Here is an 18,888-nt window from a genome sequence, read left to right as displayed (position 1 = left end):
AAATAATTAAATTTTCGTAATCAGGTGCACGTTTTAGTCTCTTAAAAATCTAATGAAAATAAATTAAACCTTATTAAATGATGTAACGGTTTACTCACTCGTATTCATCGGGGGTGCCCGACTAGTTTCGGACCCAACCGGAGTCCTTAATCATGAGCAGACATATACATACATACATATATATGTATGTATGTATATCATTTAATAATGAATCAGTCTCACGATAGTTTTTATAAAAATTAAACCTTTCTCGAAATTATGTGTCAAATATGTGAAACATGGTCTTTGCTTATAGTTCTAATAAACATCAGAAATAGGCTAACCGGATTCGGGTTCGGAACAATATACTGCGCTATTTATATTACTGCAACTATTTATATTTTATAATGCATGGTGGAACCAAAAAAATGAAATCTTATTGTATCATGGCAATTAAAAAACTTGTGAGACTCATTTAAATACATTTTTAGTTTAATAGAAACTTACTTTTACTATAACCTTCGTACATAAATAAAAGTTTGAGATTCATGGTTTTTGAGGCTGTAACCATTCCTGCTATCTTTGTCGGAATTTGTAAATAAATAAGATGACCTGTGTATTATTTCTTTCTAAAATTAAGTTCTATAATATAAAAAAGCAATTAAGCTTATACATTTTACAGTGAAGTAAAAATTTTAATGTTATTTTCACTGATGATTCGAAAAATGTTTTTTTAGCAATTTATTATCACTTTTAATAACTTTAAATATTCACATCATCGAATTTATACTGATGCCAATAGATTTGCTTGACAAAGCAGTTAACTTTAAGGTACCAAAAACAAACTAAAGAAAGCTGAAATTGTGGACTAACTAAATCAAAGTGTTAAATTCTAGAATATATTTATTGTACATTTTGGTAGTTTTATGATATAACTGTGCAGCTTAATTGGTGAATTTCCCTTTACCTCTATTTCAAATTTAGATAATCCGCCTAATATTTTTTCGGTTGTCATTTTCTTAGTCCCTTATCATGTCCATTTTTTTGGCAGCCCATATCTTTTAGATGAAGAATAATCAAACCCAAATTATTACAAGCGCATAAAACTGTCAGTTAAAAAAATTGAATCGTGAAAATAACTTCGTAATATATAATTACTCTGTACATTTACAAAGTTCATCAGTTTAATTCATTTAGAAAGAGTACATATCAAACAAAGTCAAAAAATATACTTACTAAGTACAATACTCTTAAATTCGTGATATTTTGGCTTTACCAGTGTTGCTATTATTCAATGATAGGCTGAAAACCAAACCCTAAGCCTTTTACTATATATATTTATTTATATCTTGCTCATGTTAAAGAGCAAGGTATAAATTCTGTTAATGTAAATAAATAACTTTTAGCGAATATGAAGTTGACTTTCTTAATTATTGAAAGTTTATTTAAACAGCGACGCAATTACAATCCACAACAAAATTACGAGTTATATTAATGTATGTAGGTAGACAGTCTTCGTACTACTTCGTGGAATATAATACCTATCTGACTATAATATCAATAGTCGTATAATACTGATCTGCCGTTCTAAAATGCCCTTCTATTAGTTTTAACGATTTATAACAATTATTATAGTAAATGCTACCGAGAATGAGACGCGAGTTGCCCTACTTTGTTACTATGGTAGGCTATGTAAATAGCGATCACGAGTGATTAAAAAATTGTCACTTGTGAAGGCTTTATTTTCTTGCAGTCACTTTTTATTAGGTAGGTATATCTTTCATACTGTTATTTATATCCATTTGTTATAAAATTATTGATGTCTATCACTCTACAATACAGTTTACAAGAGCATCCAGTCAATTGAATGCCTATATAGCTATAGAGATACACAACAGTATAAAAATAGGTATGTATTCGTACGGTATTATTATAGGTACATATTTATAGATAGATACTATAGATAATACCTCGCATATTGAATGTTATAGGTATGTATAGTAAATTGCTATTACCCGACCATGGTAAGAATACGTAAATTCGTAGTCGAGACTGAGGCGCTAATGTTCAACTTGCATTAGTAGCGTGTTGTAGCTCTTCGTGCGAACCCCGACGACGAAATCATTCCATCCAGCCGTCGAAGCCGTGTTCTCGGGGGTTTGGGATTGTGATTTTGTATAAATCTTTAAGTTATGTGCCAACAATATTACAAAACAGAGGTAAGAGCTAAAATACGATCGTTTTTAGAAATAGTTCATAATGTCGTCGTTGTTCGTTCTGAGCATTTATGGCATCGCTTTCTCAGGCGTATGTTTGTTCTCCCTCTAACAAACGGGATGTCAGCGACATGTTTAATTTTCTGTCTCATTCCTTCTAGTAATATAACACCGTTGTGCTCGGTCGTGTCACGTAAGATTTTTTGTATTTTTGCCTGATTAGAGTGTGATTTTTGAGGAAGTTTTGCAATATTCATGTCAATCAAGTGTTTGTGTATATGGAGTACTAATTTGTTTCAAAAATATTTGCGCTATTTGTTTGATATGGGTCGTGCTAACTTTCACTCTAGATATAGATAGGTACCGTGGATGATATAGCATAGATAGATACATGTATAGGACTGTAGATATTCAACATCGAGTCGTCGAGTCTCAAGGCCGAAACATACAAATACATAAGTATATATTGTAAGAAAAGAATATTGGTTTTTATTGGAATGTGGAAATTGAAATGGAAATTGTGATACTTTAACATTTTACTCTTTACAATAATTTTGGTGTGACCGTAAGTACTTGCGTCGTAACGTATCACATCGTATAGGTACATTTTGGAATGGCGTATTGTGAAACACCATCATGATTTTTGATGTAAAGATTTCTTTTATCGCATCATTGCGACGTAAATTGTGGAATTTGGTTGTTTACATGTAGCTATTCTTCGTGATGTACGGTACCTTTCAACTTATGCTGTGCCATAGAGCTACTGTTGCGAAGCCCTATTTTTTTATCCTTTAGATAACCTCAAAACTTTATTCATTTAATTGAATGTGATATGTATGACTTTTGTGATGAGATTTATTGATTGTGCTTGTTAATATTGCCAATAAGAAAATTTAAGTAATGGATTATTCTTTGTTGCACAGATAATCTGAAACTTTACGAGCTGACTGCAAAGCTGCTCTGAAGGATCTGCCGAGCCCGCATTATCTGTGATATACAGCTCAGCCTCTCGTCCGTCCTATAAGGTAAGCGTCGCATTAATAAATCTCCCCCAAGTACTTGTTTCCTATGTGTATTTCTACCTTTCTAAGACAATGGTACTTCAAATATAACTTTTATCTCCTAATTCTGCTGGTACAGCTATACCAACTTTAGATATAGCATAATATAGCCTTTTTTGTTTTTTTATTGAACAGTAATTGTTGGAAAGGCATATAAAAGTTTATTGGCTGTTTGCATATCTACTGTTCTGAACCTAGTAACAATATGCAGTATAAATTTCACCTAGTATTATAAAAGTTGCAGGACTTGCTTATTTTATAGTAATAGTCAAAAGCAGGTAATATTATGTTAGTGATGCAAAGAAATATAAGGCCTAAAATCAATTTTCCCTATTCTTCAGTAAGGAATCAATGATTGTAAAAAATTAGCATGATTAAAACGAAATTCCTTTCAGTAGTAATAGCTGATTAGCTTGGCTTGTCACATTTCTAAAATAAAATTAACATGAGGCACAAGTTAGCTGTATGCTGATACAATACTTTTGTGTACTTATTTATAGGGCTGGGCCAAACGGGGCTAGGAGGCGAGTCCGCAGCAGCTTCCAGCGGTGATCTCACCTTGTCCTCTGCCATAGAGGCACTAAACACTGCTACCTGCTTTATTGACTGCATCACTACGAACCATTGTTACTTAGTCTATAATTGAAACAATATGCTATCTGTGAACATAAGTATAATGTTAGGTGAAAACTGTAGAAAATTATTCTATTTATAATAATTGTCTGATGTCTAATGTTTCTGTAATATTATGTGTTCGACATCTAATTAAGGATAATTGTTACTCCAATATTAATACTGTTACCGAACCAATGCAATGTAATATCTCCACCTCGATGTCGGTGGTGAACACAAATAATTTTGGTGCTTTTAAGCGAGTCGAGAAGAATGAAAGTCATGAAGCTAGTGTAAAGATGGTAGATATAAATATTTATAATGTAGAATTTGTTGATAGTGTCCAACAAAACCAAATGATTGGCGATACGCCTAACTACTGCATTCCTTTAACGATTAACGCCATAACAGTCCAGGGTATCTCATACAGTGACCCATATTTCAGTAGCTTTAACTTAACGTATAAGATGGCGTTCGGAGCGCCGGAGCATATGAACAAGTCTGATTACGCTTTTAAATCCTCAGTTTGTATTATACGAGATGAGCCTTGCGATACGCAACTACTAAACGACAAGTCTGCTCATAATATGATATCCAAAACGAAAACTCGAATCATAACTAATGAAGACAAGTCTGTGAAGACATACCATGACAATAATGAAATGGAAGTTGGTTACGAAAAACCCGCCAATAAGACGGCTTTGCGAACGTTCGCAAACGGTGATCTCACCTTCGACGCTATGTTGGAACTCACGAAAAACGAGCATCGAATTATCAAGGAAATGAAAACCCACGAGCTGGATAGTTGGGGCGTTCCGCGGCGCCTGCGACTTTGTGGAGGTGGCGAGAGCTCACTGAATGCTGCCACCGGCTGGGGCAGCCCGCCCGCTTCTAATAACAGTAAGTCTCTCTCCACAGCTTATAACTAACCCTTCAAGAAATAGCCTGTAGTTGTAGATGGTCCCTGTAAATTTATATCGACAATAAACAATTTGGCAGTTACATACGTGGCCGAGAATACTTATATTTTATTCGACGTCAGTGATAAGAGAGTATAAATAGACATTTTTTTCTTTGCCAGCTGGGAATTGGGGCGGTAATTCCAGTGGCCAAACAAATAATGGGACAAACAATACTCAACAATGGAATAATACGGCTCAGCGCCCGCCCACTTCTCAAGCAGACAGTAAGTTGTTTTAAAATCGTCATTAATGATGAAGTCATCAAAATAAAATTTGCTTCTATTGTTGGCAAATGATTATTACAGCGATTAGAAAATACGACTAACATAATGAATTTTTACGCCTTGTGTTGGTGTTCATAAGTTGGTCTTCTTTCTTGCAGTGAACAGCAACAAGGGGAATGGGAATCAAATGCCGCCGACCAGTGGCGCATCCGCGCAGAATTGGCAAAGTTCCCCACCAAACATGCCAAATTCACAGCCCAACAACAATGGTGCACCCACGAGCAATGGTCAGTTGAGTCTCAAAATACAAATGCATTTAGCACAATTTCAGCTTTATTAAAAGAAATTGATTTTATTTTCTTGTCTTTATTTTACCAAGGTACGAACAACGGGGGTAACGGGAACAATGGCGGTACTAATCCACCCAATCCTGCTGCAAATACGAATGGTCCCACTGCGGCCAATGGAAACAATGGCAATAATGCCAACAGCACTTCCTCTGCTAAGATTGAGCAATTGAATTCAATGAGAGAGGCTTTATTCAGTCAGGATGGTTGGGGAGGCGTAAGTAGTCCACGGTGTTATGTACACAAACATTAAAATTTGTTCATGATAAACCAAAGTTTTCTTATGGGTAATTTGTTTTTTTAGCAACATGTCAACCAAGACACTAACTGGGACGTGCCTGGCTCTCCCGAGCCTGGTTCAAAGGTTGAACAACCTGCTGGGGGGCCACCAGCTTGGAAACCAAACATTAACAATGGTGCATTTCTTGGTACCGATCTGTGGGAAGCTAACCTTAGGAACGGCGGACAGCCGCCACCACAGCCTGCTGCAAAGACACCATGGGGCCATACACCAACCACTAATATTGGTGGCACATGGGGTGAAGATGACGATGTAGCCGATTCTGCTAATGTATGGACGGGACCACCTCCCCCGCAGCAATGGCCCGCAGGTCCGCCGCAACATGCTCAGCAATGGGGCGTACCCAAGAAGGACGACTGGAATGCATGGGGTGAACCACACCGACCCGTTGATCCTCGCATTGATCCTCACCGCTCTTCTGACCCGCGCCAGCAGTCCGCCGACCCGCGCCATGACTTGCGCGGTGGAATATCTGGACGCCTCAACGGTGATATGTGGAGTCAGCATCACCAACATGCAGCTGGTCCCAACAAAATGATGCCTGGAGGTGTTAATCAGTGGGGTGCTCAAGGCCCTAAAGACCCAATTAAAGGATCTGGTTGGGAAGAACCATCGCCTCCTGCTGCACGCCGTGCTCCAGGTGGTTTTGATGACGGTACATCACTGTGGGCGCAGCGTGGTATGGGTGGCATGGCAGCTCGCGGACCTCAAGGCCCGCCCGGCCCTCAGCGAATGCCTCCTACTCCAACTAAGCCCGACGCCGTTTGGGGTGCTCATGGTCAACGCAATGGTTCCTGGGAAGAACCACATACCCCAGCTTGGCCCGATAGGGATGCGCCTGCCTGGCCCGATGCTTCTGGACCAGCTCTATGGCCTGTGCCTAAGCCAAAACCAAGTGGCCCCGGAACAGCTTGGCCCGAAGATATTGGGGAATGGGGTGGACCGAAGCCACCGCAGGCTGGTCCTTTAGGCAAACAATTGCCTAAAGAGATGGTGTGGAACAGCAAGCAGTTCAGGTAACTATAGCAAATAGCAAAAAAAAAGTAACTTTGCTCATGTTTATATTTTTATGACACATTTTATTTACATGTCAGGTTCCTGGTTGAAATGGGTTTCAAGAAGGAGGAAGCCGAGGCCGCACTTCGTAGCCGCGACATGAACGCAGAAGAAGCTCTAGAGATGCTAGCAAATGCCCGCGGAGGCGATGGGTGGCGCCGTGATGACCACTTCGGTCACCACGGAGGGCCTTTCCAGCCGCCGCCGTCAGTACCGGCGGTTTCGCCTGCTGTTGTGCAGAAGATACTCAACCAGCCACCGCCCCCAACCCCACAACATCACCAGTCCTACAACCCGAACAGGTAAGACCTAACGAATTCCATTGTCACCTCTCTGCATTGTGACCATATTGTAATACAAAACCTTGACACAAAAGTTACAATTCTACGAAACTATGATTTGAGGAAAATGTTTATTATTCATGAAGTTTGTATATCTCATGGTGTTTACAAATAAAAACTGCAACTTATGTAATTTTTATTTGTAAACACATGATGACTCACAACTGATCTAGTGAGTATGTATTACAACAACTTTGAAATGTCAGTGGTACGGGTAATGGCGGGCAGCCGAGCGCCGCGCAACTGCGCATGCTTGTGCAGCAGATACAAATGGCGGTGTCTGCTGGGTACCTCAACCATCAGATCCTGAACCAGCCTTTGGCACCTCAAACCCTCGTTCTTCTGAACCAACTGCTCCAGCAGGTAATTGCTAAAGAAATCATTACACAGTCTCCTAAATACTCATAAATATAAATAATTTTTTAATAAGTTTATAAATTTTAAGTCTTACATTTTGTGTTATTACTTGTAAAAGTGTATTTGGTTTTCTTTTTGGTTCTGAAATTTCATTTAACACTTAAGTACACTTTAGATAGTAGATTTTTATATTATTGTTTTTACAGTATTTTCTCTAATATATAATCCTCTTTCAGATCAAAGTACTGCAGCAATTGATGCAACAGAACTCGCTTGCGATGACAAAAGGTCATTCCAATCTCGCCTTGCAGTACTCTGTACAAATTACCAAAGCCAAACAGCAGATTACAGCTTTACAAGTGAGTTTATTAACTTCATGGTAAATATGTTTTGTTTATAAACAAAAAAAATTGCCATGACTAATAACTTCTGTTTCAATTTAGTCTATCTATTAAAAATACTTATATTTTCAATTTGAGATATTTATTAGTTTAAAACAATGAATTACCATTAATTCCAATATGAACATAAATTAATGCACTTTGTACTAACACTTGCTGTTATTAATGATAATTTTCAAATTCTTCAGCAGATATTTAGGGTTTCTAGTGTTTTTTAGTGATTATAATGTCTTATTTTTATAGTTTAGGATAAATTTATATAAATTATGTTAATTTTGTTCTTATAACTTTACTTTTTGTGTGTTTAGAATCAAATAACAGCGCAGCAAGCTCTGTATATGAAGCAACAAGCTGGCAGCTCAGATTTGTTCAAACAGGGACATGATCCTATTGCCCAGTTACAGAACAACTTCAGTGATATGTCCATTCCAAAAGATACTCAAGGAGTAAGTTGTTTTCATATACTTTTTTTATAATTCACAGAAATTTTAAAATATAATAAAGACAGTTTGAATAAAAAATGTGTGAATAATTCTTATGTCTGTTGTTATTGTAAGTATTGGGTTTGAAAGGTAATAATTAAAATGGTACACATATAAAGTTTATGATGACTGTTCAGGGCTACGGCGGCAGCAGCGGCAACCAGCAGTCCCGCCTGAATCAGTGGAAGTTGCCGTCTCTCGACAAAGACGTCGAAGGGTCGGAGTTCAGCCGCGCGCCCGGCACTGCCAAGTCCACAACGAGCCCGCAACTCAACCAACTTGGCTTGCAGCCAGACTCGTATGTTTACCACTTGTTAACTTTATTATGTAACCGAATTAGACAACACAGGCTGACCATGCACTCAATAAATGTCTTTGCAACTTTGCTGATATAAAAGAATAGTAACTATTCTTTTGCTGTTAGTTTCATTGCACAAGTAACGGAGACATTTTAACACAGCCAGTAGAAAACTTTTATTTATTATTTTTCCGTTTTATCCTTGGTTTTGTTTTGTTTAACATGCTGGGAGATAGAACAGGAAGTTAACTACTTCCTAATTCACAAGCTCGTATTGCTCTAGTACTTGGGGAGTGGGTCGCGGAGCGGAAGGATGGGGTGACAGCGGCGCTGACGTCGCCGATGGCAAGGACGCCTGGCCCTCACACCCATCGCATCAGCCGGTGTACGATCTCGTACCCGAGTTCGAACCCGGCAAGCCCTGGAAGGTATGTGTATTCACATATATAAACAGTCTCTAAAGTGAAATATGTTCTAATAACATTTATGTAAAACTATATACTAAAAAATAATATTTATTCTATTATCTTAATTAACATATGTTTGTCTTAGGGTAATCAGATGAAGAATGTCGAGGATGACCCAGCTATGACGCCTGGATCGGTCGTACGCTCACCGTTGTCACTGGCCGTCATTAAGGACGCAGACATGCTAGGCGGCAAGACGTCCCCACCGGGTGGCGAACGCTCGCTGTCCTCGTCAACGTGGAGCTACGCGCCGCCTGTAGGCGCGGGCGCGGGAGCCGGCGGGCTGAAGGCCGACGCGTGGGGCGCCAAGCCGCGCCCCGCTCCGCCCGGCCTCAACAAGGCCTGGCCGCAGCACCACAACAACTCGCAGCAGCGCGCCGTGCCTTCCTGGCAGGCCTCTACTTGGCTGCTGCTCAAGAACCTCACTGCTCAAGTATGCTATCCAACATTAACTTAGGAATATGTTCATTTTCCATAAACAAAATGTTAAAACTATTTATTTCCTATAGATTGACGGGTCCACCTTAAAGACGCTTTGCGTCCAGCACGGCCCTCTGCAGAACTTCCACCTGTACTTGAACCAGGGTCTCGCCCTCGCCCGCTACTCAACGCGCGAGGAGGCCGCTAAGGTAAGTGCTTAATGCCTCTTTGCGTTCAGTAAGGGTTCTATGTGAAGACGTGAGTGCTGACGGGCGGTGTGTTGCAGGCCCAGATGGCCCTGAACAACTGCGTGCTGAGCAACACGACGATCTTCGCGGAGTCCCCCGCCGAGTCGGAGGTGCAGATGATCCTGCAGCACCTGGGCTCGGGCGGCGGCGGCGCGTGGCGCGGCGGCGGCAACAAGCAGCAGGACGGCTGGGGCGGCTTCGCGGGGCTGTGGCCTGACTCGCACGAGCAGCGCGCCACGCCCTCCTCGCTCAACTCCTTCCTGCCGCCTGACTTGCTCGGCGGCGAGTCCATCTAAGCGCCGTGAGGACCTGTACAGATGCATTTGTCCGTGTCGAACGGGTTTCGCTCCTCATCTCTCGTCGTTCCCGATCGTTTGCTAATGTCGCCTAGGTCATTCCTGAGGTGCAAATTTTTTATGGTTAGCGTAAAATCTTCGATTTGGATAGTATAAATAGTATTTATCGATCGGTCGGCATGTCGCTCGATCGTCGACGACGCGAGCTTAGGATCGAAGCCCTAGGTGTCTAGTTGTAATTACGCTTTACCGTCCCCCGTACGGGGATCGACTAATTTAATTCGCCTAGTCAGATCATGTCGAACGCGTCACGTCGCGTCAGAGAACGCGGTGCGACGCGGTCGCGGTAGCCAACTGTCCACAATACTATATTATCTTACTGTGTTTTAAGTGTTCATGTAGAATATTTAGTGTATATAAGAATTATACATATACAATGGCAAATGAAACTGTATCGAGGTTTATAAGGAAGAGTCCGGTCGCGGCGGGCGCGGGCCACAGTGCGGTGAGACCGCGCGCGGCCCGCTCCTGCAAATCTACCAAATAATCGTAGGTATCAGATAGCGTAGTGCGTCGCGGGCTACCTCAGTCACACGTCCCGTGGCCTTATTTTATAGCGTATATTTATTTTGTTGTGCTCGAGGGCTGTTGCTGTTTCGCCCGTCGAGCTGTTGCGTTCCGAGTTTCTTTCGTGTTCGTTTTTATTTTCTCGTTTTATCTGTATTTGTCGTATTTTAATTATTTATTTCTGTTTTGAATTCTCACTCGCATCGAGCCCTCGTTTTCCAGTAGTGATATTTTTATTCAGCAATAAACGTGTAAGTGCATTTCGCCCACTAACAAAACTTGTACGATTAGTTGTAATTTTTATAAAAATAACAAAATTTGAAAATTATGAGATTTGAAGTGCATTCTTGTAGCGGTAAATTCCTTTTAAGCCGTATAGTCTGATGCAAACGAGTATATAGTTATATGCGTTAGGAGCGAGCGGTCGCTAGCGCGGCAGCCGCGGCAGTCGCCAGCAAGTACAAGTGGGACGCGCGCTCCCTTGCAATCCAGTAATCCTGTGATGTAAAGTATCTTGCCTAATGTAAGGATAATCTATTTTGTTGGAGAGTATCATAGTAGCGCGAGTCGCCGGCGGTCGGCCTCCGCCGAAGCTGACGTTTCCCCAAATTTTTTCCAGTATTTGTGATTGAAGTGCCACTTTATGTTTAATATAATGAGACGATTATCTAGATTATACGATTAACGTAAGGGTAACCTAATATAATAAATTGAAAATTGTTTTATCATTTTATATTACACATACATTTGTGAGAAATGTTATTAAAGTACTATAATTGAACAGTAATTAAATATTACACTTTTGTGTATAGGTAAGAATAAAGTTCTAACTTAAATTTAGCCATATCAATATCTATTTAAATAAAAGATTTGTGGTATTTTCTATAGGCTCAATTTGAACGTTATTCAAAGTGACATATGCTTTAGATATTCTGTTAATAATATACTTGTAGCCGTAGGTTTGTCGGTATTACATAACTGTAGGTGTAAGTTTATATTGTAAGTCCTATCGTAGAGTTCAATAAGCATACTATTGATATTTAACGGCAACGATTGCACGTGTAAGTTAAAGTTCGTTATCATAAAGTTTATTTACACTTTTATTTACTTTTTAATTTATTGATGGTGTGCCACAGAGATACTCTGCCAAAATATAAAATTACCAATAATCGCGGGATGAGAGTAGTAGAGCGGCGAGCGAGCGCCCGGCAACGCGGACGCCGGCGCCGCCTCGGACCCACCTCGCTCTACGATCCCGGCCGAATAATAATGTAAATTGTAACTCTATTTCGAACATCTTCCAGTGTTTTTATGATAAAACGATTTTAGCCTTAAGTTAGTTTTAAGCGATTCGCTGTACCTTGTCGAGCCTCGGCTCGCGTACTCTTCACAAATTAATTAATTAAGTTAGTTAAACGCGAATTTAGACGTGTACGTGCGTTTGAACTCTGTTCGCTTCGGACCTGTAGTAGTCTAGTGTTAAATGTTTCGATGTGTGATGTGTTCATTTAGAAACAATATTAGCATTCGTCATTACTACCGTATTATCTTACTATAGGGACCGACGGCAGTTTTGCGTTTAGATCATTGCATATTCTTCGTTGCCTTTCGCGATTTGTATCAGATACAGATTTAGTTTGAACGCGGAGCACTATTCTCTTACAAATGACGTCCGCATTGTTTGCCGCATTGTTCGCGTCGCATCACAACGGGTTGTTGATACAAAGGCACGGTATATGCAACCGAACCATTTGATTCGCCTTCCAAGGGGCCATAATCGAGATTGTCACGGAGTTTAAAGTTAGGTGCCAAAGAGTGATTATCAAAGATGTCCGGAACAACTGATTGCATTTCTCAGCTTGATAAAGATACTTCCAAATTTGAAATTATATTCGCGGTACGGGTTAATGATCTGATGTTCCTATAACATTTCGTGTTACGTCTATTCAACAATAGTGCACGTATAAACAGACAAATGTCAATTCTATGTATTGTTAAAGCTCAATTTAAGTGATGAGGGTGTTTCTTTTACCGATTGATAGAATAAATAAAGAGTATAGGTATTATTTTTAACTGATATTGTTCTGTCCAAATCTACACCAATATTTGATAACGCCTAAATCTCAGTTGTTTACTCTGGTGCAAATTTAAATTTTAATATTACAGCAATAAATATTTAATTTTTATAAAGTTTTTTCCATTTTGAGGTTAGAAAGCCGATCAAACGGAGAGTATAATGAACCAGTGCCCTTTAGAATACGTCATCCATAGATTAAAGACGAAAGAAGTTTATGCCTTGAAATTTTTTAGTCAGTTAATCAGTACTTAATAATGGATATACATATTGTAAAGTGGACGTATTTTAAATGTGTAGACGTGTCGGTATAGCGGTAGATAGTGGTGTTAGAGGTGTATCGGTAGAGGCGCGCGCGAGCCTCGCGAGTCGCGCCGCCACAAGGTTGTGAGTAGCGGCATCGCGCCGCGCTAACTGAATCTCCTCTCGGTTCAATGACTGCATCATTATTTCCTGCACACAATTATTGCGCCATGTGCAATTTAGTCTGTGTTATTATTATGTTGTTGTGTATTTATATGATACATCTATACTGTAATATGTATATATTGTGAAATTTTATTCGTAAAAATTTAATACGCTTCACGCTTCTCTTTTAATAACATTTTTCGTGATTTGTTTCTGTTATTTAGAATAAATTTACGTACCTACAAGTAATTATAATACGATCATAAATGTAAATATAAGTAAAATAATAAAAAAAAATAAAAAAGCAAAAAAAAAAGAAAAAATATATAAAGAAAAGCAATTAAAAGAAACCAATGATTGTGCCTCAATGAACTGTGGTACGTTACCGTAACCGATGGCAGGTGTAATCGTTCCCTTCAAAAATGTATTATAATGAATTGTGCGCCTAGGCACCGCTCTGTGACTAGCTGTAGACAATATAAGGCTGCGAGCAGCGGGGCCCGCGCCCACGCCTTGTGTAATCATTAATGAGCTTAGCTATGTTTTACTTTTATTGTAATAAGTGTTATTTCATCAATCGACATTTTATATATATACATACCTACGTATATGTAAATATTTTTATCTATTTATTTATTGGTTTTCATGAAGTTTACCCGAATTAACGTGTAACCTTAAAATTTGTTGGTTATTTTTGAGTCAGATTGCGCGGGTTTCGTGCGTTTCAAACAATCGCTATTCCATAACACTTGAATGCCAAAGTCGATGTCTGTAAGCCATTGGACGAACGCTTGTGTTGTTTACATAAATTGCGTGGATCTCTGACATCACAACAAACTATTGATCGTACAAATAGGAGCCATTAATATTGACAACCGACGCATAGGTCGCCGTTGTCCATCCAAGCTGCTCTGGTGTTATTTTAGCTCAACTATTCAAGTAGTTTGCTCATAATTGTTGTTAATTTTAATTTTTTTTATCTTAATTTTTAACTTCCCTTAGTGAGGAATAAAATTCTAAAGTTATTTTGTAATCTCCAAATTAGTTTTTAATGTACTGGACCGTGTATGGCTTAGGACTCATGCCGCCTAAACGCGTTGCGCGTTTCTAATTTTATTTTATAGCTTCCCTTCGCTTGTCACTCTACCGTCCCTTTAACCTTGTGTAAAATTGTATGGTAGCTTTATTAGATTAGCCTCAGTATCGAATCGAAGCGTGTTTACTTTGAATTGAGCGTATATTTGTTACTAAGTTTTTATCGTGTTTATGATTGGTCGCCAACGCACAGAATTGCCAATAGATATCGTACGGAATATTGAATAGCGTGGTTCAAGGGCGACGGGTCGGTGGCGTGACAACGTTCGGCTTAGTAGTAGCTTGACATCAGTCGGCGCTGCGACTAGCCCATTGTCAGGAGCCACTCACTCGTTTAACTATGTACGCCATAGGGACCAAGATATCTTTGATTATTTTGTGCAGTTTCATTTACGCTGAAAATGCTCCACTCATAAATAAGCTGATCATTGACTCGATGCATACTAAAAGACATTCTCATTTTCCATTGTTAATAGTTGCGCGCGCGTTTGGCGTCGCTTATAACGACGGATGTTACTTATACGACAATTGTACCTAGTGATAGTGTGTACGATATTCAGGAGGGCCTTTTAATTTAAATAAGGTTAAAGTTTTGCTTGTTGTCTTTATTTATATATATTTTTGTACGTTACGACGTTGACGTCCTAATACAATAGAGAACACATTAGGTGATATCTACAAAGAAACTAGTCTTCCTTATTTACGAGGGATCGTGTTGAGATGGAGGGACGCGTGACGTCGACACAAGAGGCAATCATTCCTCTAGTCTTGTTATGTGGTGCGAATAAGTGAATACCAAATATAAAATAACGAAGGCTTTGACGTTAGTGTGTAGAGGTTACGATAGCTCGGCCCGAGCAGCTTGGACCCTGTCAAACTTTACAAGGGAATGGTTGGGTAGTATTATTATAATGCATTTATTTCTCTTTTCATAGTCACTCAATCATATATTTAATTAATTGAGCTAATGCCTAAAAATTGGAATATCAGAGTTTATTTAGGATGTTCATATTTTACATTTTAGTGTTTAAATATCTAAAATTTACCTTAATTATAGTGAATGGATTTTTGTATTATTGGAATATATAGCTGTAAGACAAAGGGTGTTCTTGATAAAACACAAACAACTGATTATAAACAAAATAATAAAAAAAATTGTACTGAGTGACTTTACGTGTAAACAGAGGGCCATTGATAAAAAAATGTTGAACTAAGCTAAAATTGTCTATGTGGTAACTTAACTAAATGTGATTGCTGAGAATATTTTAACTGCTATTATGTATAGTTGTAATAGAGCAGTAAGCCGCCATTTATCTGTTAGCTCTGTGAGCGTACAAACGACATGCACTCCGTATAAACGTTGACGCGCGTTCTTAATATTTCAGTAAGTTGCATTTGATTCGACGAGTACGTATGTAGCGTTTATGTATATATGTATGTGTATCAAGGCCAACCCCCCACCAACAGTTAATTGATGCAGTAGACTCGAGACTGCTGCTCGCTAACTACACAAGACACTGCTTCTCTAGTCTCTCTCGCATTCAAGCATCGCACGTGGCGACGTGCGGGCGATTATAATCGAGCATAATTTAACGATCATATCCTATATGAAACTAGTTTATATTCGTATTATTCTTTCATTAGATCTCTGTTGTACCTGTGTGAAATTGTTTATATTCAATGTTCATTTGTACTGTAAGAGAACTTTACTGGTCTCGACGACACCGTGCTTGACATATACGTAATCGCGTAGTTCGAACGACCAAATTCATGTTCCACTAAAGTACTAAAAACCTCTCAATATTTAGATATTTCTATTGGCGTCAAAAATGAATACTCTGCGGTCTTAAATTAGTCACTTTTGTACCTTGATTGTACTTGTACTTGAATAATATCCTATGTAAGTGAGGAACGACTAATCCAATTCTGAAATATACTTAATTTAAATTTTGACAGACTGATATCTGTGATTAAGAAAATATTTTTAATATTGTCCAGTGAGTCGGATGAGAATATTTATTTTATTAGAGGTCTCCTACTGCCAGCGGCACATTCTTATGTGACGAGACATAATATTTAACTGCTTCGTATATTTTTTTACTTTAGTGATGTATCGAGCTGATACATTTAAAAGACCATTATACGAGTGGGATACTACCGTCGACGGTTTATGTTGTACAAAACGAACAAGCTTAATTAGTAATTAAAAACCCCACCATACAGATGTAGTGTACCGATCCCAATGATTTATAAAGTAAATGTAACAGTCAATATCATGACATCACCGCCACGTCGTGCGGACCGTGCAGACCGTGCGGGTCGCGCGCGTCGCTCGTGGCGCAGACTGATCACAAAAAATTACTATTGAGTACCACCGATGTCATCTGAAATTTGTTTCCTTAAAATGATTGATCTTTGAACGTTGCATATCGTCTACATTTCTAATTCGAATTATTTTGTTATATTCATATCCATGATTCCCGTGATGTGCGTTAAGTTTGGATATTTGTAAAACCTTAAGTTATCATAATAATGAATACTAAATTGATTGCCTTTAGTATTGTAGTGAGTGACATCTCTTTAAAATAATGAACGATTGGCGTTGTTTTATAATAAAAAATAATATTTTTCGGTACCACCTTTGAGTTAAAGTACAATGTAGTTATATAAAGCATGTTTCAGCGACGTATTTCATTATAACAATATCAACATAACTAATTGATAAGTTTAGCGTAGACTTAGGCTGTCTCGTCTCACGTTACACCAATATTATTAATAATAATTAATTCTCCTCGATATCTGTATTGGAACACTTAATAAATAAGCAGATACTAAATTATGTCATAATTATATCAATAGGCTAAATATATTAAACAAATAAAAACTAAAAGATTTTTCTGTGCAAATCTCTGTGATGGGAAAATTTATTCTAAAGATCTAGTATTAACTGAAAGTGACACAAGGGTCGTACTATGAAGCATTTTCCTTGCGTTTGCGGGAGATACATGTACGCTAACTCATAAGCACATCTTTATCGAACGCACGGAATATTAGTCTGTATTGCATTTCATGCTAGGGCCCGAGTTTCATGGTGACTTAAAAAGTTGAACTTTTCAGTCTTTTCGCGCAAAGGGTTGTGTATTATTTTTTATGTAGTACAAAATGTGTTCGCAATTTGATTGCTGCTGTAGTGTTCCTTATGTTCTTATTCAAATTAACTTTGTTGGGTATTTATTTGAAACTTTGTATTCTCAATGTCTAAAGTAATGTTTAATAATATAATTATGGTCGTAATAATTATGAGGCATGCGTAAGTAATTTCACGTAGTAAGTTTATGAACGGCTGCCTTAATAGTAATATGAATTTGTATCGATCTGTACACCATCCTCTACGTATGTTCCGTCGACGACTCGCTGCGCCGAGTCGTTAGTGTTCCGTCACGTACCAAATAATAGCGTAGCGGGGCGCTGGATCGGTGGCAGCGCCGCGCCTCGGTCTCGCCTACCACACCTCATATATTCTAGATCTATTTTTGCAACTGCCGTGTTTTTAGACATGGCCATCTCCATTTACTAAAGGTGTGTGGTGCGACAGAAGCCGGCGTCCGGCATCGTCCCGGCCGCCCTCGGCAGCGGTTCCATGTTCTTTGTCTGTATTACCTCATTCAATAACCTCACATAGTATGTCCTATATCAAACTATTTATATATCGATTCCCAGTACTTATCAAACGCACTGCACTGTTATTTGGTACACAAACATTTTAACAATTTCTTTAAGTTAATTTAAGAATTTATCGTGAATTTTATCAGTGTATCAAATAGTCCATATATTTTACTGTTATTTTTCTGATACTACCTTAATAAAAGCAATGTATATTAACAAACAAAGCAGGAGAACAATAATTATTATGTAAGTGTAACAGTTAGTGAATTTAAGTGTGCTATTTTCCATTCCAGAACTCAACGATATCATTGTTCTTGTAATACTTATGTTCGGGTTATAAAAATGTTATTATTGTATTTAAACTAAACCTTATGTGATTGAAATGCAATGTTTAGAAGTATTTTTATTCTTTATTTTTTACCATTAATTAATAATAGTTAGTAGAGATCTATTTGAGAGTCTAATGTATCAATTATTTGTAAAGTTGGCTGTAACTAATTAGAAGTTACAATAAGTAGACATATTTTAATATAAACATTTGGAGCAAATTTTATGTAGATGACAAATAGTTGTTTTGATCATTATGTGAAATGTTGTCTCGTATTGTTAGCGCAATGTGTACGCACAACGGTGAGGCGGGTGGGGCGGCGCGCGCGCACTGCAGCCTCGCCGTCTGGCCGGCCAAGCGGCCTCGCTCTCGCGGAGCGGGCGCCGGGCGGCCGGCGGCCGGCGGGCGAGCGGCCGCGCGGCTGCTCGCGGCGGGGCACAGTGCGCGCGCGCCGCCCAGCCATCGGAGGACCCTCGACACTCACTGCACAGCACTGCTAGACTAATTCAGTTATTGCGTAAGGATATTTTTCTTACATTTCGATAAGAGTAATGTTTATAGAATAGGCAATAAATAATGTTTAACAAAAAGTCCCTATATAATCGAACTGACGACAGAAACGCATGTTATATTTGTGGCCTCTTTATGAAGTAAGATCTAAGTTACATGTTAAAAGAAAATT

General features: G+C 38.8%; 1 protein-coding gene across 8 annotated transcripts; it reads left to right on the top strand.

Moving 5' to 3' along the window:
- The first annotated feature begins 1,920 nt into the window (after positions 1-1,920).
- On the top strand, positions 1,921-18,278 carry LOC113492080 (protein Gawky). Of its 8 annotated transcripts, XM_026869369.1 has the most exons (17): positions 1,926-2,198; positions 2,357-2,388; positions 3,119-3,220; positions 3,757-4,768; positions 4,950-5,054; positions 5,213-5,341; positions 5,434-5,618; positions 5,706-6,718; positions 6,797-7,060; positions 7,306-7,462; positions 7,693-7,815; positions 8,166-8,303; positions 8,477-8,637; positions 8,906-9,065; positions 9,190-9,537; positions 9,614-9,733; positions 9,811-18,278. In XM_026869369.1, exons 4-17 carry the CDS (start codon positions 3,982-3,984, stop codon positions 10,066-10,068), a joined length of 3,948 nt encoding a protein of 1,315 aa, XP_026725170.1. In that variant the 5' UTR covers positions 1,926-2,198; positions 2,357-2,388; positions 3,119-3,220; positions 3,757-3,981; the 3' UTR covers positions 10,069-18,278. The 8 variants fall into 8 exon arrangements, with proteins under 8 accessions (XP_026725176.1, XP_026725177.1, XP_026725170.1 ...); XM_026869376.1 differs by lacking the exon at positions 2,357-2,388 and having other exon boundaries at positions 1,924-2,198; positions 4,394-4,768; XM_026869373.1 differs by lacking the exon at positions 2,357-2,388 and having other exon boundaries at positions 9,199-9,537.
- Positions 18,279-18,888: the final 610 nt, after the last annotated feature.

The sequence above is a fragment of the Trichoplusia ni genome, chromosome 3 (assembly GCF_003590095.1).
Source record: "Trichoplusia ni isolate ovarian cell line Hi5 chromosome 3, tn1, whole genome shotgun sequence".
Taxonomy (NCBI): Eukaryota; Metazoa; Arthropoda; class Insecta; order Lepidoptera; family Noctuidae; genus Trichoplusia; species Trichoplusia ni.
The sequence above is the reverse complement of the archived record's forward strand: the minus strand, read 5'-3'. Positions and strand labels throughout refer to the sequence as shown.